General features: G+C 40.9%; 1 protein-coding gene across 3 annotated transcripts in view; it reads right to left on the bottom strand.

The window, feature by feature from the left end:
• The window catches only part of CCDC14 (coiled-coil domain containing 14), a 58,708-nt gene extending 45,148 nt beyond the window's left edge, over window positions 1-13,560 (bottom strand). The window contains exons 1-5 of one of the 3 annotated variants that reach the window (XM_036446742.2): window positions 13,389-13,560; window positions 5,974-6,029; window positions 5,570-5,642; window positions 5,254-5,323; window positions 5,035-5,157 (exon numbers count right to left, since the gene is read on the bottom strand). In XM_036446742.2, the coding sequence (XP_036302635.2) occupies window positions 5,035-5,157; window positions 5,254-5,323; window positions 5,570-5,642; window positions 5,974-6,029; window positions 13,389-13,418 (352 nt within the window). In that variant the 5' untranslated portion in view covers window positions 13,419-13,560. Of the gene's footprint in view, window positions 1-5,034; window positions 5,158-5,253; window positions 5,324-5,569; window positions 5,643-5,973; window positions 6,030-13,037; window positions 13,167-13,388 lie in introns of those variants that run through there. The other 2 variants (XM_036446743.2, XM_036446744.2) reach the window with 2 other exon arrangements.
• Between the last annotated feature and the right edge of the window lie 8,897 nt (window positions 13,561-22,457).

The following is a 22,457-nucleotide window of genomic DNA, read 5'->3' as shown; positions in this document are numbered from 1 at the left end:
ACCTTTTCAAAGGATGGTTTCCACAATTTATGATAAAGCTGAGTTACAATATTACGCTTCTGCCAGCAGATGTCATCATCCAACATAAATTAATGAGCCTCGAACATTTCTTAAAAATCAAAGCCTTAGAATTAAAATGACTTACTTTGCTCCTTTATTAACTGAGTCCATATGACACTCTGATAATGAAGATTTATATTTGAGAAAAAAATCTTAAAGCAAATTATCCAAAAAAAGTTAAAAACAAAAAAATGGATATAAAAGACTTATTTATACTACTATACAATTTTTAAATGAACAAAAAAAAAACACCACCTGTTACTTCACAAGCATATTTTCTTGCTCTTGCTCATCACACCAAAGCACCTACATGAAAACTTTACCTAATAGATTAGGATGGCAATATGTCTAATTGGTGTCAGTTGATAACTAGAATCATGACAAGGATACATCTATTTAATCAGTCCTCAAAACTTTTTCAGTCTTTGAATTCTAGCTGCTATACAGCATTGCTCCTTAGGTACACTGCCTGACAGGTGAGATAATTCCTGCCAGCCAAATATAGAACAAATACCTACTGTAGATAAGAACAGCTGGATGCCTATTATAATTTGAAATATGTAAAGAATACCTAGCCTAGATGGAGGCAATCAATGCTGAAAGTATTCTGTCAGTAGTGGCTTATTTCCCCAAGGTGAAAGCAGCAATACATGTAGGTTACTGAAAGTAGAGTCATGTGCCTACAGTATTCAACAGTTATCAAATGTTTAAAAAATTGCTTATTAAAAAACTCGTGGCCCAGTGCATGAATCCGTGCACATTGAAAGGAAATTAATTAAGAGGAATATTTTAATATCGCTATTTACCCTTTCTCTATAACAGAAGTGTTAATCAAATTCACAATTGACAATGACAGATAGAAACACAGATGTGTGATTGGCACCAGCAAGGGCTTTATATGTATTATACATTTGCGAGTCAATTTAGCCTTTTATATATGTATAGAATAAACTTGCTTAATTAAACCTGCTTTCTGATTTAGCCAAACTTTTTCCAGCCCAGTAAAAGCACCCCAACTTCTCTTTCAGGTAATTGTCAACAGCACAACAGGAAATATCAATATGAAGCAGATTATTATTGTAGTTCATGCAGGGAGAACAAAGGGTAAAATATTTAACTGCAGCAGAGTTTGACTATATTTTTCTGCACAGTGAGAAAACCTGAAGTCATTTTCAAGGTCTACCATTTCTTACTTCTTTTCAATCAAGTCAAGTTTCTAAGCTTTCTAAATCTCCATTTTCCAGCTAATGAAAAGAAAATAGGATTCCACCGGGTCTCCTATCTACCTATTCCAGGATTTCTGTGAGGATCAAATGAGATGAGGCACATGAAAAAGCCTCACAGACATTTGGTTACAGTGTAAAGTATTTCCATCTAGCTATCATGCAAGCCGTGTTCCTGGGGTGAAGAAACTGCAAGGAGGCTAGTAGCTAGGGAGAGAAAGCCAGGCGTTGCTATGTGACATCATTACCTAGACAATTGGACTCTTAGCGCATATATATGTGTGTATATATATATACACACATATATATAAATATAAAATATATATATAAAATACATATATAAATGTATAATACATATAAAAATGTGTAATACATATATAAATGTATAATACACATATAAATGTATAATACATATAGACACACACACACACACACACACATATATATATATATATATATAGAGATATAGAGAGAGAGAGAGAGAGAGAGAGAGAGAGAGAGAGAATTTTTTAAATTAAAGATTTTTTTCCTTAACTGTCAGGAATACTCTAAAAGTAAGCTCAATATACTACTGGAACTGCCACTCTGCCTCTTTACTCCTAATATACATCAAAGTAGGCAAGCTCGACTCCATAGACACTAAATGAGCCAACAGGTCCCAGGAAGAAAACACATATGGGGCAATATCTCCAATAGTAAGATAAAGCATGTTAAAATTAAGATTTTACATATGTACTAATTAATATATTCTAATAGATTCCTTAAAATTCTATTTATGATTTACTTCACTTGTGGAGAGATGGAAAAGACCAAGTACTAAGAGCATGGTTTTTTATGTATTGTTGAGCACTGTGGTAACAGAGTATTAACAGCTGCGACCAGCCGGGACCGGTTTGGCTCAGTGGATAGAGAGTCGGCCTGCTGACTGCAAGGTCGCAGGTTCGATTCCGGGCAAGGGCATGTACCTGGTTGTGGGCACATCCCCAGTAGGGGGCGTGCAAGAGGCAGCTGATTGATGATTCTCTCTCATCGATGTTTCTGACTCTCTATCCCTCTCTCTTCCTCTCTGTGAATAAATCAATAAAGTATATAAAAAAAAACAGCTGCGACCACACAAAAAATATATATCCTTTCTAGATAGTGCTACAGTTTGGTAAACTAGAAAAGATGGAGTACTGACCTAAAGGAAAGGATGTTTCTGCTTCTAATGAGTCAACCTTAGGAGTAAATAAGTCAGTGAGAACTAATTTCTAATATTGCCCTATTGTCCTATGGGCAGTAGGTCTCACCTTCTGATGACGAAAGGACAATAAAAATATTGTAATCTGATCACAGGCCAGAACTGCCCATTTGATTCTAATCTAAATATGAATTTAAGGCCGAGACTGGTTTGGCTCAATGGATAGAGCGTCGGCTTGGGGAATGAAGGGTCCCGGGTTCGATTCCGGTCAAGGGCATGTACCTTGGTTGCAGGCATATCCCCAGTAGGGGGTGTGCAAGAGGCAGCTGGTCGATGATTCTCTCTCTCATTGATGTTTCTAGCTTCTATCTCTCTCCCTCCCTCTCTGTACAAAATCAATAAAATATATTTTAAATAAATAAATAAATAAATATTGTAAATATGAATTTAAGGCTTGGGACTCAGATTGCGGGATATCTCTCATCTGCTCGTCCAAGTCCAAGTCCATCCTCTGCTTGTCTCCACCCTGCTCTCCCTAAGCTGCTGATCTATATGGATTACACTGTTATGAGACAGTCCTTCATGAGTCTCTTCTGCTCCTACATGTCTTGCTGTGTACCAAGAAAGTAGGCCTTCACCTCAGCTCTTTACCTGGGCCATTTCTAAGGTTGAAACTTTGAGCAATCTTGAGGGATAAAGTAGTGTTTTCCCTTGAGACAAGTACAGGCTTGCTTACTTCTTACCACTCAAAGCAATGGAATCATCAACTCAGTGTTCCTTAGTTGAAACTTAAACCCTTAGCATGTGCAACATCCATCTGTGTCCATCGTACTTCCTTCCTGGGTATTGATGGCAAAGGGGAACCAAACAAATATGCTGACATACATGGTGCTTGCTGTGGTATGAATAAAAATTCCTTTGTATCTGACCCAGAAGTCTTGTATCTCCTGCCAGTATCTGTGACATAGTAAGGCTAACTTATTAGCTTGTAAGAATAAAAATCAAATTGGGTTTAATCCAACAGAATCTTGACATTATCAAAAAAAGAAAGAAGAATGTTTATTCCGACTCTATGAGGTCACCTTGGGCTGGCTTTGTTCCTTAAAGCAGCTCACTGCTCTTCTCAAGATGGCCTACCCTAGGCAACAGTATCTCTGAGTCCCAGTGACCTCTCCATCAGCTCATCCTTTAAGGCCCATGGATAATAACTGTTCTGCTGCTGCTGCTGGCACTGGGCTGATACAATCTTTTGTGGACTCTCTATACCCCACTAACACCTCTGAAATGAGTTTTTTTGTGGTAAATAAACCCTTCTCGAATTATGTTAATTCGAGTCTTGCCTTCTGTTTCCTGTTAGAACTCTGAGTATTAAGGCGTTAAGCTAGGATCCAAGTTGCTACCATGGCACCACTACTGTCAACCATGTACATTCCAAATGAGAGTTCCTTGAGGAAGGGTGACCTGGACAAGAAATAACCTGCCTTGAGAAAAAAGTAGGTCAGCCCTGGCTGGTTTGGCTCAGTGGATAGAGCGGCAGCCTGCAGACAGAGAAGTCCCAGGTTCGATTCTGGTTAGGGGTATGTGCCTTGGTTGTGGGCAAATCCCCAGTAGGAGGTGTGCGGGAGGCAGCTGATCCATGTTTCTCTCTCATCGGATGTTTCCAACTCTTTATTCCTCTCCCTTCCTCTCTGTAAAAAAATCAATAAAATATATTTTAAAAAGTAGGACACTGGAGGAATAGGCAGTTGGTACTATCAATCCTTTCTTTGTCCATTGGGCCTTAATACATAGGCCTCTGCTTTAAGAGTTTAGAACAGGATTAGCACACTTTTTCTTAAAAGGCTAGTGGATAACTATTTTAGGCTTAGCAGCCCAGGTGGGCTCTGTGTCACAATTACTCAACTCTGCCATTACAGCACAGAAGCAGTCATGGAAAATACATAAATGAATTAGTATGGCTACGCTCTGATAAACTTTTATTTACACAATAAATAAAATAAGTAAACATTATTTATAAAATTAAACTGGCTGTAGTATTGGTCAGCATTGGTTTAGAGCAGGGATGGGGAATGTCTGGCTCACGGGCCTAATTATTTGGTCTGATCCTGCCAAGGCATTAGGGGTGAGTTATTTAAATCTTTGACCAAATAGAGCAGGCTAATTTTTAAGTGGATAATTTTGTATGGCCCAGGTGTGATGTTATAAATATCCAAAGGAAACTTGGCAGAAAAAAGGTTCCCCATCACCCTGGCCCGTGTTGCTCAGTGGCTGAGCACCCACCCATGAATCAGGAGGTCGTGTACTCAGATTGTGGGCTTGGTCCCCAGTAGGGTTATGCAGGAGGCAGCCAATCAATGATTCTTTCTTGTCACTGATGTTTTTATCGCTGTCTCTCTCTGAAATCAATAAAAACTACTTCGCAATTAGAAGCTGAAGAGAGAGAGGTATAAGCACACACACACCTGAATAACCAACATATTAATATGGAAGACCAACTGCATAATCCTGATAATTTATTAAACCCTCAGAATTAAGTATTATATTTAAATAAAAAAGTAAAAAAAGACTTACAAATTTCTTTCCGGACTAATGAAGGAACAGTATGACTTTCATGTCCTTTCTTTTTAGATCCATGTCTTTTGCCTTCTAAGAGTCTGGGATTATATCTATTTTCTGAATATACTATTTCTGAACCTGTTAATTAAAAAATTAAAACAAAAATTCGTAAGCATTAAGGGAACTACTAATTGAGAAAGGGTGATCAGAATAGAAGCATTTAATAAATAAAACCTGAATCTTCATTTCTCAAAATGTTCCGCAGCAAAGAAGCACAGCCATCAAGCCCTTGTACGGCTTCAGTCTGTAAGGAGAAAGTCATTTGGAAACATTTGTATATAATTTTAATGCAGGAAAAGAAAACATTGCATAGTTTTAAATTTTCTTTTAGGAACTATTTAGTATTGGTAGAAAATGTTTTAAAGCAAAAGCATTCATATTTCCTTAGGGCAATTAATAGTTTATCTTTGAATTTTTATCCCCACTTGTTAGCTTTTACCTGAAGATGAATTAAAATAGTGTGCAATGTATCAAATCAGTTTAATCTTACCTGACTTTCTGAGTCAGAATGGATGGGATAGCCAGAATCTGCATTACAACGTGATATCTTTCTTAAATGGATCCTAGAAAACAAGTTTAATATTTTTTTTAAAAAAAATACACAATTTCCCCCCCAGAATATATTGTAAGTAATCATTTTCTTTTAAGCAAAGGTTGGATAAGAAACTTGTCCAACCATGTAAGAAGATGGATTTATATAACACTTTATGAAGATTGTAAAGCCTGTTAAACACTAAAATGATCAACAGGGTTAGATATGGAAGGTCCCTACCTAGAGTTTTGTGAAGGTAGAGGCCCCACTAGTTTTCTAGGGTAAGTTAAATTTAGTCCAGCCCAAAGACCTGAAAAATCTCGAGATTTCCTGAAGTTGTAAGCTTCTTTAATTTTACTTACTGCTTCTTTCCATGTGTTAATTTAGCAGGTCCGGTGTGCTTTCCTGAAGATAACATCTATGAAATAAAGTATTATATTATATTATATTATATTATATTATATTATATTATATTATATTATAGTAGTTACACAAATATTTTTCTATTATACTCTCAGTATGCTGTCTTGACAAAACCTGAAATATTGCTCGTATCCTTTCTACTGTGGTAAAACATAAAATTTACCATTTTTGCCATTTCTAAGTGTATAGTTTTGTGGCATTAAGTACATTAATACTGCTGTGCAACCACTGCCATCATCCATCTCTAGAACTTTTTCATCTTCCCAAACTAAAATTCTGTACCCATTAAACATTAACTTCCCATCCCTTCCTCCCCTCAAGCCCGGACAAATACTCTGTCTCTATGGATTTGCCTACTCTAGAGCTCATACAGTATGTGTGTCCTTTTCTGACTGGCTTATTTCACTTAATACACCTTTAAGGTTCATCCATGTTGCAGTATATATCAAAATTTCTGACCTTTTTAAGGCGGACTAATATTCCATTTTATGAATGCACCATGATACTAATTTTTCATAAATGTGATATATTCTAAAAACTCATAATTACAACTGAACTGACAATTTGTTCTATATAAAATGTCAAGCAAGTAACATAGACTTGCTTAAATCTATGCGATTGAAGAAATATGATTGTAACCAATCAGAGTACCATAAGTTGGACTATAGCCAATCCCTGAACATGTTCTACATTTCTCAAATTCTCCAAAACATATATAGGCAGTCCTCGGCTTATGTCGGACTCGACTTATGTCGTTTCATGGTTACATCGTCATCTCCCAATTACAGTGCTTATAAAAAAAAAATAATTCCGTCATATTGACGTATGTACATTGTGCTTTATGTTTTTTATGATTTATTTACCGCAAGTAGAGGTCAGAAATTGTTATCTTTCTTTTAAATTTTTTTTACTGTTTCACTTCATTACTGCTGTATATGTGCTTCATGTGAGTGACATAGGTGCTTATGTAGGTGGGTTCCAACTTATGTCGAAAATCGAGTTACGTCATGCTGTAGAAATAGATCTCTGATGTAACCCAAGGACTGCCTGTAATTTAAGTATAGGGCAGAGTCCATAACTCTATTTATCCACATCCTTAATATACAAATTGTTCCCTCAACCAGTTCAAACAGGGGGGAGGGCCAGCCGCCAACCGCCCACTGCCCCCCCCCCCCACCCCATGCACGAATTCAGCACCGGGCCTCTAGTTCTTTATAATGCCTGACAAGGCCAGCACACAAAAACTCTACCATTCCTCTTTACCCACACCTCATTCTCTCAATCTTTCTTTTAAAAGTCATACAGCAATACTGTTTTTATTAAATTTTAAATTAAAATGTAAGTGGCTACCTTTTGTGTATAAGAAAAAATATGCATTTGCTTTTACATGCATCAAATATATTGAGTTACACATGAAACAGTTCAATGCAGTTGCCTCTGGAGATGGAAACTAAGAATCTGGGGAACACAGCAAAGAGTGAGACTTTGCATGGATCTCCTTTCATAGTTTGACAACTTTATAGCAGATAAATATATTATCTCTATTAAGATGTAATTTTAAAGACATGGTTAAATTTTCTACTTACTCCCTCATATCACCACTCATGTATAGTCACTGTTGGCAGTTACACTTATGATTTTTCTTGACATGTTTACATATTTCATCCCAAGATAGTTCTGAGCAGTAACTAAGCTTTCTGGACTTATATAATGTTTTTTTATTTATTTGAATATGTACTCCTTCTTTCTAAGATTGCTACTAAAAATACACTGAAAAAGTTGGATTGACAGAGTTATATTTCTCCTTGAGATAAGCTGGAATACAAAGGAGTCACACGGCCATCGGTGAGAACCAATGGTCTCTGCAGATCCTCAGGGTTTTTCTCTTCAGTCTATCTATGTTGGTGTCCAAGCCAGAACCATAATAAAAACCCAAAGCATGAGTCTGCTAAGCCCAAAACAACTACCACAATTATTATCTTTCAAAATCAAAAGTACTGAAATAAATGTATGGTATAATTGTAAGATTATATATAGTGTTTCTCCAAAAAAATATGCATGAGGTTATTTACAATCAAGCAAAGAAAATTACCCAGGATTAAAACACCCTACAACAATAATTACCTTATTGACACATTTCCATCATTTTAAAAAAAATTTCTAATTGAAATAGTACAAAAAGCCGTATACTTCAACCAGATTCCCCAATTGTTGACATTTTATTACATCTGTCATATTCTCTCTCATAATATATCTTATCTAATAAAAGGGTATTATGCAAATTAACCATCACTGTCACAAAGATGGCGGTGCCCATAGCCACAAGATGGTGGCACCCAGTCCTTTCAGCCCAGCCAGAGTCCCCAGCCCCAAGGGGATGGTCACTGAGCAGGTAGCATGAGTGGCCTAGCAGAATGCTTGCTTCGTCACCACAGGCCGGGGCTCGGATGGGCCTCTGGGCTGCAGAGAGCCTCTGGGCAGCAAGCATGGAGTTGCCAGGCCCCGCAGAGAGCTACTGGCACATGGATTCTTGTGCAGGGCTACTAGTATATATATATATAGTTGTCTGAAGTTAAGTTCAGAATAAGTTTCAGACATCATATCCCTTTATAGTTGAATATTTAACCCTAAAGATTTCCAAAGAACAAAGTCACTCTCATATAACTAAAATATAATTATCGAAATCAGGAAATTAACAGTGATACCATATTATAATCCAAGCTACAGACTATTCACATTTAATTACCCCAATATTGCCCTTTATAAAAAACTGGTCCATGCCCAATTCAGGATCATATGTTGAATTAAGTTGTCATAAGTCTTTAGTCCCCTTTAGTCTGAAATAGCTTTTTAAATTGTCATTGTCTCTTACAACCCTGGCATATTTAAAGAATACAAACCAACTATTTTGGTAGTATCCTTCTGGACATTTAGACATATCTGATGTTTCCTCATTATTAGAATCAGGTTGTGCATTTTTGGCAGTAATACCACAAAAAGGATGCCATGTCCTTCTCTATACAACCTGAGTAGGCACATGATGTCAGTCTGTCCCAATACTGGTGATATAAACTTGGAATACTGAAGATGGTGCTTGCTAGGGTTTTTATTATAAGGTTACTTAAAAAATATGTTTTTATTTATTTCAGAGAGGATGGGGAGAGATAGAAACATCAATGATGAGAGAATCATTGATTGGCTGCCTCCTGCATGCCCCGCACTGGGAATCAACTGAGACCTTCTGGTTCTATAGGTCCACACTCAACCACTGAGCTACAACAGCTGGACTGTAAGGTTACTTTTTTACCTTTGTAAACATTAAGCATCTTGTGAGGCGATACTTTAGATCATGCGGACATCCCATTCATCAAACTTTTGCTCAGCAGTTTTAGAATCTTCCCTTAAATCGACTGCTTGCCAAACAGTGATTTTTCTAATTTATACCATTCCTTCTACATTAATTGGATTTGACTTCACTGAAGCACTTTTCCTTCTTCATTTACTTGTTATTATAGACTGGTTGATTCCTATTTTATTCAGTGGGTTATGTCCACTATTATTATTTTGATGCTCAAACTGTCCCAGGTTCTATCAGTATGAGTTTCTTCAAACTGGCTCCAAGTTTATTTTTTTATTTTATTTTAATTGTGGTAAGAACAAAGCATGAGTTCTATCTAATCTCTTAACAAACGTTTAAATGCACAACACAGTATTGTTAATTATAGAAATGACTAGAGGCCTGGTGCACATGAAATTTGTGCATGGTAGGGTCCCTAGGCCTGGCCAGAGATCAGGGCCAATCAGGGCCTTTTGGCTACCAGCCAAGGCCTTCCTTCATTCCACGCCACGCCTTGGTGGTCAATAGAAGTCACAGCAAGTGATCGTACTTCCAGTCTTCCGGTCAAACTCCTGAGGGGGCAATTTGCATATTAGGCTTTTATATATATAGTTATATAGCACTTCTCTAGAATTTATTCATCTTGCATAACTGAAACTTTCTACTTACTAAAGATACTCCCACTTCCTCCTCACTCCAGCCCCTAGCAACTATTATACCATTCTATTCTACTTCTATAAGTTTGACTATCTTAGGTACCTTATATAAGTGGAATATGATATTTGTCCTTCTGTGACTGCCTTCTCTCACTTTGCATAATATCAAGATTCATCTATGCTGCATATGGCAGAATTTCCTATTTTTTAAAAGCTGAATAATATTTCTTTACCCATTCATCCATCAATGAACATTTAGGTTGTTACCACACCTTAGCTATTATGAATAATGCTGTAGTGAACATGGGAATGCAACTACTACTTCAAGATTGTTTTTCTTTTGGATACCCAGTGGGATTAATTTTTTTGAGAAACCTTCAGTTTTCACAACAGCAGTATTCTTTACATTTCCATCAACAACATATAAGAGTTTCCAATTGCTCCACATCCTCACCAATACTTATTTCCTGTTTGAGTTTTTTTTTTTTTAATATATATCATAGAGCTCCTAACTGTGATACTTATTTGCATTTCCCTGATTAGTGATGACTATATTTTCATATCTGTTAGCCATTTGTATGTTTACAATTAATATTTAGAAGTTCTTTGCCCTTTTTAAAATTAGGTTGTCTTTCTTTATATTTTTGAGTCTCAGGAGTCCCTTTATATTGTGGATATTAACCCTTTATCAGACATAAGTTTTACAAATATATTTCCCCATTCTTTCTGCTTTCACTGTTAATTATTCCCTTTGCTCTGCTTATGATTTCCCTATCTCAGCTCTTGTATTGACCATTTCATTTCTCCAGTGGAATTAACCTCTTCTCCAAGAAGCTGTGATTCCTTTTAGTGGACAATAGTATTTAGAAACCAAGATTTAGGGCTGGCTTTAGCTCAGCGGTTCCTTCGTCTGGCGGTTCCTTGTCGCACTCGCCTTAGAAACCAAGATTTAGGCACTAGATGTGCTCTTTGCTAGTGGGGCTTCCAATCCTCTTTCATATGATTATTTACTTAGTCATCATGACTTGATAGTTGTAATTTTGAATCTTGTGTTTTTATTTTTAAGTCTTTTCAATATTAACATAGTCTTCAAAACTTTTTACTGGTTACATAGTGTTTCCTTGAGTGCAAGTAATATGATGTGCCCTTTGCTTGCTTTTATTTTTTTTCTCACAATTTAAAAATGAACCTGAAATCAATCTTTCCATATACTGAAAATAGCCTTTTCATATTCAAGATCAAAAGCTTAATTAGCCCTGGCCAGGTGGCTGAGTTGGCTGGAGCGTTGTTCCCTACACCAAAAGGCTGCAGGTTAGATTCCTGGTCAGGGCTCATTCCTAGGTTAAGGGTTTTATCCCTAATCAGGGTGCCTATGGAAGCCAGCCAATCGATGTTTTCCTCTACCTTTCTCTCTAAAATTTACTAACAAAAACCATTCTTGGGTGAATTTTTTTTTTTAAAGCTTATTTGATAGGTTATTTGCTATTCAATGGCCATTGAAACAAATTGTAAAAGCACTCTCCAAACTGAACGCTCCAAATCACAATGCACAAGAGAATGTTATATCTCACATTTTCTTCCACTTCTTACTTGCTATTTGAGAAAAATGTAAGCATTTCTTAGAAGTCCTACTTCCTACCAACCAGTGCAAGATAAATTTACATTTGTGGAATGATTTAGGGACTTTTACTTCCAATTAATCCACATCCTGATATTATGTGTAAGAGGTAGAAACCTAAATTTCAGAAAGGTGGCTTGTTCAGCCTTATACCTTTCTCAGTATAGTGTAATGTTCAAAAGAATGAAATCGGCCCAGCTCTGAGGGTCTGAATCCTGTTTCCACTAACCACGGGTGTAACTGCGGGAAATTATTTACTCCATCCCTCAATTTCCTCATCTATAAAATGGAGATAATAATAGTATTTTCCTCCTATTGTGAAGACTAAATGAGAAATTATATGTAAAAGTACTTGCAATAGTACCTGTCACATTGCTATCTAAATTTAGCTGCTACTGTTATCATTAAGATGGTAGTAAACTAAGTTTTATAGGGGACTAAATTTTGTTACATTTATGCCAAGTCTGAGATAGATGTTTCACCAGATTCTTTGAGGCATAATTTTATACCTATTTTATAGAGGAGGCTCAGAAAAGTAAAAAGTGCTTTGCTTACTATCACTACAATAGTGGCAGAAGAGGAATTTAAATCTGTGACTATCATTACAAAACCATGATATTACCTCTTGCTGACTGGGTGTATTCTGAATTAATATAAGGGAAAGGTCTATGAAGGTGAGGCTGGTCTGGAAGTACTCATAAGGAAGTCTTAACGGTAAGATTCCCATTAATGGGGAAAACAGCATTACAGGTGAGTTAATAAATGATGGAAGACCAAAAAGAAGGGGGAAGACTGAATATATTTAAGGAGAAGTAGCGGGTCTGTACAAGGAAGAGTTGATGCATTCCCTGAAAAGCTACTCCATGCCAGGGGCTGTCCTAGGCCTTGAGGATATAGACATAAACTGTGTAGAAAGGAGGCAGACAGATCAGCGACTTCTCCAGCCTGAAAAGTGGTTTGATAAAGGTTAGAACAGAGCACAAAAGGGGAGGGGAGCCAAGGGGCACCCAAACAATGCGGATGGGAGAGTGAGAGGAAGGCTTCTAGAAGCAGCCACTGAGCTGGGGGTCAGGAGATGGGAAGTGGAGACCCCAGAGAAGGAAGGGCATTCGGGGCTGAACACAGAGCACCGGCGTGGAGGCAGGGGAGGACCAGGGCGTCCCGGACACTGCAGACGAGGTGGGCAGCGCTGGGCGATGCTAGGACAGGGGCGGAGGCTGGTAAGAAATGCAGTCTCAGGCCGAAGAACTGAGATTTTTAACTTGAAAAACAAGTGCTCTGGTTTCAGATTCTAAGAGTATCCCTTAGTTACAACAAGATCTGCATTTGAGAGGAGCAAGGCTAAAGGCAGTGACACGAACTAGGAGACTTTTTTAACTTCTAGTAAGCTACCAGCAATTGTGACGAAAGATCAACCTAGGGCGGCGGCGGTGGGTGGGAGAGCCGAGAACCTGGATTTGCTGCAACCAAGGACTGAGGTTCAGTCCCCCGACACTGCGGCCGAGGCCGGACTCGAACTCGGGCCTCGCCAAAACCAGCGCTCCGGGGGGCTGCGATTCGAACAGAATGTGCACCTATGGGCAGAGCGGCTGTGTTACGATGTCAGGTTTCCCCCACTCTTTCCCAGCATTTTTAATGCAGCGCGTTTTTTTTTTTTTTTTTCCTGTCTTCTTTGGTCACCGTTTTGCACTTCTCCCAGCTCGAGACCCCCCTCAAGTCCCTCTCCAGCCCCACAGCCCTCACCTGGCCCGGCCGAGATCCGGACCGAACCATCTCTTGCAGCTTCAGCGAAGACCAGGCCGAAGGAAGCAGAACCACACGACAAAAGGAATTAACCGCCGAAGACTCCAGACCGCCTTTGGCCCGCCTCCCGGGCTTCCGCTTCCGGGAAGGAGCCCGCGGAATACCCCGCCTCATGGTGCTCAGCGCGCCGCACCCCGCCGAGGCCTCAGAGCTTCTGGCAGCAGGGCACTGGGCATGCGCAATAGACCTCTCCTGGCTCCCAGCTCTACACTCTTGTGAACGGGGCGGGGCCAGGGAGGGGCGGGACCGGATGGGAAGGGGCGGGGCCGGATGGGGGGGGCGGGGCGAGGAGTCTAGGCTCTGAGCTGAGCACCGCTATTCCCACAATACCTGGAATATCTGAGTTCACAGTCCTTGCTGGTGAGGGCTTCTGGTGGAGGATAGCCACCTTGCATTGGCTGGGGGAAGTGACGACAGGACTCAACAGGGCATCTTTTAGATGCCATTGTAAAATATAATTGTTTTCTTTCTTTGTAAAAAAATATACTTTATTGATTTTTTTACAGAGAGGAAGAGAGAGGGATAGAGAGTTAGAAACATTGATGAGAAACACTGATCAGCTGCCTCATGCACACACCCTACTGGAGATGTGCCCGCAACCAAGGTACATGCCCTTGACTGGAATCGAAATTGGGACCTTTCAGTCTGCAGGCCTATGCTCTAGCCACTGAGCCAAACTGGTTTCGGCTATAGTTGTTTTCTTAATTTCCTTTTCAGAGTGTTGTTAGTTGTGTGCTAAATTTGTATCCTGCTACTTTGTTGAATTCCTTTATTAGTTCAACAGTTTTTACTGTTGAAATCTTGTTTTCTAGAAACATAAATGGTAAGAGAGAATCATTTATCAGCTGCCTCCTGCACACACCCTTTACTGGGATGGAGCCCACAACGGAGGCATGTGTCCCAACTGTAATTTAACTGTGACCTCCTGGTTCCTAAGTTGATGTTTGTCGGAGTATGTTCTTCCTTGATCCTGCTTACAGTGCCAGTTGTGAGAGTACTTACACCTTCATCCTGCTTAACTCTGCCAACTATGGGGTGCACAGGTCCTCCTCTACTAGGAACTGTACCTTTATGGATGCCGGGTATCAGACAGAGAAGGTATGAGCAGTCATAGGAGTATAAGGGAGTCTTTATGGTAACCTAGGTAGCCATTGCTACTAAGGAGCCATTAGACAAAGCAGTTCTTCAAAGTAGCTTCTTCACTCAGCAGCCGCTCAAAGCAGCCTTTGTTAATACAGTAGCAAACACAGGAGCCATACCAAGCAGGTGTGCCCTACATAAAAGCAGCTTCTCACCAGCTGGTCAGTAACACATCTTTACACCTACTTAGACAAAGAAAGCTCCTTCCAAATTGTTTTTTTTTTAAATATATATATTTTTTATTTTTTTTACAGAGAGGAGGAGAGAGAGATAGAGAGTTAGAAACATCAATGAGAGAGAATCATCAATCAGCTACCTCCTGCACACCCCCTACTTGGGATGTGCCCACAACCAAGGTACATGCCCTTGACTGGAATCAAACCTGGGACCTTTCAATCTGCAGGTCAACGCCCTATCCACTGAGCCAAACTCCTTTCGGCACTCCTTGCAAATTGTGTCATCAATATTTGTGCTACAGAAAGGCACGCTGTGCAGTACATATAGTACATTCACTGTGTCCTTGCTTTTGCACCTGTGCATGACAAATTGGCCCGGAGCATCTGGCATACTTTGGACAGGGACCCCACACTCCAGTTGGCCACGAACATCTGGCATACTTTGATTAGGATTTCCACAACGCTCAATCACTGAACCACTGGCTGAGGGTGACTTCTTTTTTTCTACCATAGTGAGACTTATAGAAAAAGTCACCATATTGTCCAGAGGAAATATGTTGGTAGCTGGGAGTGCAGTGTGGGGGGAGTGGAGTGTGGGGTGAGGGGAGATAAAGAGGACAGATGTGCTTCTGTATCGGAGGTAAAATGAACATGACTTGGTGAAGATTTGGGAGATATTTACATTGGCCTTGGTTTCTAGGTTTTGTATCTGTATGGGTGATTGGAGGGAAGTTTATGAACTCATTTCCCCCATGTTTTATTATGAAAAATATAAGCTCATTTTTGGGCATATTGATTAGGGATGCCTTCAAGTCATCCTAGAGATAGCAAGAAGGCTACTAGATAGTTGAGTTTTGAGATTGGTGGGGAGGTATGGGATACAGGTACACATTCCTGAATCATCTGTGGGAACAGAAGCTAAAGGCTTCTGAGTTTGCTTCCAGCTTGCTTCCTTAAGAAAGCCTTTACTTCCACTTCTCTATGCCACTCCTATAAACTAGGTCATGTGCCCCTGTAGTAGGATGTTATTGTTCCACTTATCACGTGTGTGATTGTTAATGTCTGTATTCCCAAATAGAATTTAATCACTATGAAAGCACGGACCTTATCTTAACGTATCGATAGTATCCCAACATATAGCACAATACTTTGTATATAGTAGAACCTTTTAAATTATTGAATAAATAAATGAACCAACCAGTGTCTGGACTGCTTTGGTACATTGGAGCTGACAACCACTTAAATGCTCTGAGACTAAGGTTTATCCAGGACATTTACATCCTTCTAGCTTCATGGTTAATGATTCTGCTTGGTTGAGGCAGTGTTTTACAATCTAGTGCATTAGACCAATAGTTAAACCAAAAACACAGCTAAGATTTATAGTCAGTATATAGTCAAGATTCAAAAGTTAGAAGCTATATACTGGAATATAAATTAAATGTTGGGCCGAAACCGGTTTGGCTCAATGGATAGAGCATCGGCTTGGAGACTGAAGGGTCCCAGGTTCGATTCCAGTCAAGAGCATGTACCTTGGTTGCGGGCATATCGCCAGTAGGGGGTGGTGCAAGAGGCAGCTGATCGATGACTCTCTCTCATCGATGTTTCTATCTCTCTCTCTCCCTTCCTCTCCTTACAAAATCAATAAAATATATTTTTTAAAAAATGTTGGGAGCATGAGCTCAGATCTGCCTAGAAAGATCTGAGACTGCCCTGTTGCTTTTCTTCAAGTCATTTGGTGTCTTCTGGAATAATTTCTAATCCCATGGTTCTTAAGTCTTTGGAGATCATATGTAATTTTGAGAGTTTGCTAAAAAGCTTTTTTCCCCCCTCAGAAAAATGTGCAATACACACACACACACACACACACACACACTCTAGAGGCCCAGTGCACAATTGAAATCATGCAAGGAGGCACCCTGTCTCCTGCCCCCATGGTGCGAGGAGGCACCCTGCAGGGGGTGGGACACACACCTGACTCGAATAGCACCAGCCACGGTGGGAGTCAGGCTGGATGGCACTGTGGTGGGCTGGGACCTGTGCCTGACTTGTAATGTCTCTGGCGCCCCTGCCTGTGTGTGCTCTGGGTCCACGGGGGGCCAGGACTGGTGCTTGACTCAGTGTCCCCTGGTCTCCCTCCCTGTGTCTGCTCCCGGCAGCCTGAGCCCCTGAGCTGGCTTGGGCAGGCCCCCTTGCCTCTGTCTCCATCTCCACTCTGGGCCTCACCTGCTTGAATAACCTCTTCCTGTCTGGTCATGGCCAGGCTGAGGGACTCCCCCAGTGTACAGATGTCATGCACCAGGCCTAATTTGCATATTACCTCTTCATAATGTAGTGTGTACATATATATATATATATATATATATATATATATATATATATATATATATATATATATATATTAGAGGTCTGGTTTATGACATCTGTACACTGTCCCTCAGCCTGGCCTGCACCCTCTCACATTCAGAGACCCCAAGGGGTCCTTAATGCTGTTGCAGAGGCAGGAGAGGCTCCCACCACTGCCACTGCACTCACCAGCTGTGAGCCCCGCTTCTGGCTGAGTGGTTCTCCCCCTCTGAGAGTGCACTGACCACAAGGGGGCAGCTCCTGTGTTGAGTATCTGCCTCCTAGTCATCAGTGCGCATAATAGCAATTGGTCATTCTGCCATTCTGTCTATTTGCATATTAGGATTTTATTATATAGGATATATAATTTATCAGAAACATTCCAGAATCTCTCCAAGGATTTTAGGATTTAAGAATCCTATTTTTATCTAAATTCAGAACTTGAGTGTCCAGTTCCTTCTGTTGCAGATTGCAGGGCCCTGAGGACCTTGGAAGTTGTTGGTTAACTAGTGAGGTGCCTGGATGAACAGCATCAAAAAAAGTAAAGCATAGAACACAGAGAAAAATGGAATTGAGCCACAATCTTAGCATTTCCCACGGAAACTTTAAAAGAATCTGCAGTGTTCACATTAGTCAAAATAGCTTTATTTAGGAAAGAAAGAGCCCACTTCTTTTTCTTTATAAAATCCTGATTTTATTGCTTCCTGAATGTTTTTCTCTTTAAGGGAGAAACACAAACCATATGTTACAGGGGCCTCAGCTTGACAGCTTAATTTAGGTCATGCTGGGATTCAGATATTTCTGGTCATGCTAGGAAGACTAGTGGGACGGGCCTGACAAGGGTCTATTGGCAGCAAGGACTAAGAGAGCCCCTTTGGAATGATCTCATTACAAGGAAGAAAGACTTGGTCTGAGGCAATGTGCCAGGTTTGAGGGTCAAGTGTGCTTTTAATACAGAGTACAGTGTCAGTCAATTGTTGCCCTGACCCAAGTTGAGAAGTGGTAGCAATTAGGATGCTAAGAATTTGTTTCATTAAAATCTCTGTAAGGCATTGCAGCAGATGTTGGTGGTACCCCAATCCATGTGCCTATTGTGAACAGTTATGACTTCCTACCTGAACACTTTCTTTTCTGGAGCCAAGGAAGCAAGCTCAGGCCATGAGCTGGGTAAGCTGGAAATGCCAAGAAGTAATATCTCTGGAAGCAGCCCTCAGTCAGTGGCAGATGGAAACGTGGTGAGGAAGCAGCCCTTAGCAGATGGCGGAAAGCTCCCTCACCCCTCAGGTTGGGATAATTCTGAGATGTGTGCTCCACGGTCTCCCAGAGTCCTCCAGAAGACTTGGGCTCCAGGGATAGCTGGCTTGATAGCACCACCTCTATTAGCTTCCTTTCCATCACTTACTTTTTCTACTCCCTTTCCACTGTTCCTGGGATTGCCTCCCAAATACTAAGCTGCTGGCACTTAAATATTTGTTTCTGAGGCTGTTTCTGGGGTATGGAAACTCCATATTAAGATCGGCATTGAGCATACAAGGCAGCATGAGTTTGGAGGAAAAGACTGAATTCAAATTCCTACTCACCGGTGACAATGAACAATTTATTTAAGACTGTTTTATCTATAAAATGGGGATAATAAATGACCTCATTAGATCAGGTTATAAAAATATTTGAGAATGTATGGGAAGTATTGTGCATTATGGCTTGTACATAGTAAGTGCTTTAATAAATGTTGACTATTGTCAATAATCTATATATTAATATATATATAAAGCCAGCAACTGAAACGCCATAAAGACCAGAATGACTGGTCACTATGATGCCCACTGCAGTCAGCAAACCAGCAAATTGGGGGTGGGGCCAGCTGACCAACCTCCTGCAGCCCTTTCCCCTGGCCAACCCTGTCCCCAATGAGCCTGCCCCATCCTGATCAGCCCACAGCCCTTCCCTTCATTGGCCCCGCCCCTGATTACTCCTTTACCCAAAAAGGGGCAGGGCCAGCAGCCAACTTCCTTCAGCTCCTCCCCCCTATCCAGCCCCACCCCAGATGGTCCCCTTACCCTGATCAGGAGCAAAACTGGCTGGCCAACTACCTGTGGCACCTCCCCCCAGCTGGTCCCACCCCCAACAGGCCCCCACCACCCCATCCCTCCCCCCGCAACATCTCTGCCGTGATCAGCCCCCACCACTCTGATCAGAGGCAGGATCAGCAGCCAACCACCCATGGCCCCTCTCTCAGGCTTCTGGCCCCTGATCGACCTCCCCCCACCCTATTTGGGGCCAGCCTCTCCCCATGTCTGGCCCCACCTCCAATCAGCCCCCACCACCCTGTTTGGTCTCAGCCCCTCCTCCCACCCATCTCTGCCCCTGATCAACCCCCTCCACACCAATCGGGGGTGGGGCTGCCAGCCAACCTCCCATGGCCCCTACCCTGGCACTGGTCTAATTTGCCCCCCATTCCATTAGGGTGTGGAACCCACCAGCTAATCACCCACGGCCCCTCCCCACAGCTGGCTTGGCTCTGATTGGGCCCTGATCGAGGTGGGCTGGCCAGCCAATCTCCTACCTAATTCTCCTCTTGACAGATCCTGCCTGGATTTGCCCTGATTGGGGCTGAGCTGGTCGGACCCCACCTGTGCACAAATTCATGCACTGGGCCTCTAGTCTACACTAATAAAATGGAAAGATGCAAATTGACCGTACCTCCACAATGACCATAGCAAATCAGGAGTGAGTATGCAAGTTAATCCAACAAAGAAAGCAGGCTAATTTGCATATGCAGGTGCCAAACAGTTGGGGGTGGGGCAGGATGCCTGTGTCATCCCCATGGTGACGATGCAGATGTTCCGCACTGCCCCCGCCACTCTGGGCCTCTGGGCAGCATGGGAAGGTGGAAAGGTAGCTCCAGGGCTGGAGTGAAGGTGGTGCCAGCAACCATGGGAAGAAAGGCCCATTCTTGCATGAATCTTTGTGCATTGGGCCTCTGATACATTTATAATATTGTTAATACAGCATAGTGTAGGTTGAGGGCAAAACTGTTTACCAACCTTGGGATGACTGCTGAAGGAGGTTTGGAAGATGTGCTGTAGAGGCTGGGTGTCTAATGAGCATATGGGGCTTAGCAATATCAATGATTTAAAGTAGTGGTTCCCAACCTTTTTTTTGACCATGCACTGCCTAAGCAGATCTAGAATCCTGATTCCTCCACTGTGACATATATACGTAATTCTTATTATTCAAAAGGTGAACTCGTATTCACATGGAGGAAGCCTAAAAGGCCATTAATTTGGTCTAAATAAGCTTCCAAAGAACATAGCATCCATGAAAGAGAAAAATAAAAGAATAAAAGGACAGTTGAAGTACTGATGAAGAAATCACTAAGAAATTGTTAAAAAAATAATATGAAATGATATAAAACATAGCAAATAAAATTTCAAAGCATATAATACAGAACTGAAATGCATAATTATGCCCTTAGAACCATAAGAAATAAAAAAAATTCATTGTTAATAACTCATTCTCGAATTACTCCCCTTAAAAATCAAATTGCCCCCCTGTGGGACATGTGCCCCAATTGGGAGCCACTGACCTAGAGGAAACACTGCCCCAGAAACATTACTTTTATGAACTTAATTTGCTGTCTAAGGGCCTTTCAAATTGGGGTTGTTCCCTTTGCTCCCTCTAACTCCCCACTCCCAAGCAAGATATTTAATTTTAAAAATATGTATTTTATTGATTTCAGAGATGAAGGGAGAAGGAATGATAGAAACATCAGTGATGAGAGAGAATAACTGATCAGTTGCTTACTGCAGGCCCCCAATTAAGGATTGATCCCACAACCTGCAACCCAGGCATGTGCCCTGACCAGTAATCTAACTGTGACCTCCTGGTTTGTAGGTCAATGCTCAACCACTGAACCATGCTGGCTGGGCCATATTTAAATATTTGATCATAATGAGAGAGAAACTGAGGCAGGTTAAAGGAGTTCATTCATTCTCTCAGCCCCATTAATTACACTGCCAGGATCACCTGCAGTATGTCAGCCCTTTCAAACAGCCGAAGGCCCAGGGTGGACCTGACCGGCCACTTTGGCTAAAGATGGCAGACAGAGGGTTAGTTGTTGCCATGCCCTTGCAGGAGGATTGGGTTGACATTGGTTATGGAATATGTTTCAACTCTTTTTATTGTTTTACTCTAGCTCAGAATCAAGGGCCTATCCCCATTACCATCTTTTTTTTCCTTCTTTGGACACTAATTTCTCCCCAATTCAGTAGAGAGATGTATATTTTAAAAAGTAAGCTAGCATGCTTTTTATTAAAAAATAACTTTTAAGAAGGGGTAGTATTACAGTTAGAAGGGACCCAGCAACCTTGGTACACCTGGGCTTGAGAACAGTAACCATAAGGCCTGTTAATCTCACTTGCTTCATGGGAAAAAGAAAAACCTTTCTGTGACCTTGTCAGCCGGTCTCTTAAGTTCAGGCAGGAGGTATTCCCCAGAGGGTCCCATTTCATCTCTACGGGGTGTCAGAATCTGTTGACATTGACTAATTCTGATCTCTGGGCCATTTGCATTAAAGTGATTGAAGTTCATGTCTTGTCTTAGTGTTAAACTGTGAGCTCCTTGAGGGCAGAATCCAGATATGACTTATTTTTATATGCTCAGAAGCCAGCATAGCTCCTGCCTAGGGTTGCCGAGTTTAGGGGGTAGGGAATAAAAATATTGTTTATCCAAAATTCAAAATTAACCAGTGTCCTGGATTTTGCCTGGCAATCCTATCCCTGGCATATAGCTCACCTCAGTAAATATTGGTGAGTGAGTGAATGAATGAATCATACCAACAAATGTGGGATTAAACTGGTAAAAACATGGATTGACCACGTATAAGATATTTATGTAGCCGAAACCAGTTTGGCTCAGTGGATAAAGTGTTGGCCTGCAAACTGAAGGGTCCCAGGTTTGATTTGGTCAAGGGGCATGTACCTTGGTTGCAGGCACATCCACAGTAGGGGGTGTGCAGGAGGCAGCTGATGGATGTTTCTCTCTCATCAATGTTTCTAACTCTCTATCCCTCTTCTTTCCTCTCTGTAAACAATCAATAAAATATATTTAAAAAAATTTTTAAAAGAAGATACTCATCTAAATTATGCCTAACAACCTCACAATAGCAAAACTGTGGCTGGTTGACATTCTACTTTGAAAGTCTGACAATCTGGTTTTCATTTGAGATGCATTTTTCTATCCATGCTTCCTCAACCCCTGTTCCTTAGTATCCATGTGGGAAGAATACTAACCTTCTGTCAATGTGTTTTGTCCCAATAGTTTTATGTCTTAATTCCACACACTTCAGATT

The sequence above is a fragment of the Pipistrellus kuhlii genome, unplaced genomic scaffold (genome assembly GCF_014108245.1).
Source record: "Pipistrellus kuhlii isolate mPipKuh1 unplaced genomic scaffold, mPipKuh1.p scaffold_m20_p_2, whole genome shotgun sequence".
Classification (NCBI taxonomy): Eukaryota; Metazoa; Chordata; class Mammalia; order Chiroptera; family Vespertilionidae; genus Pipistrellus; species Pipistrellus kuhlii.
This window is presented reverse-complemented; position numbering and strand designations above follow the sequence as displayed.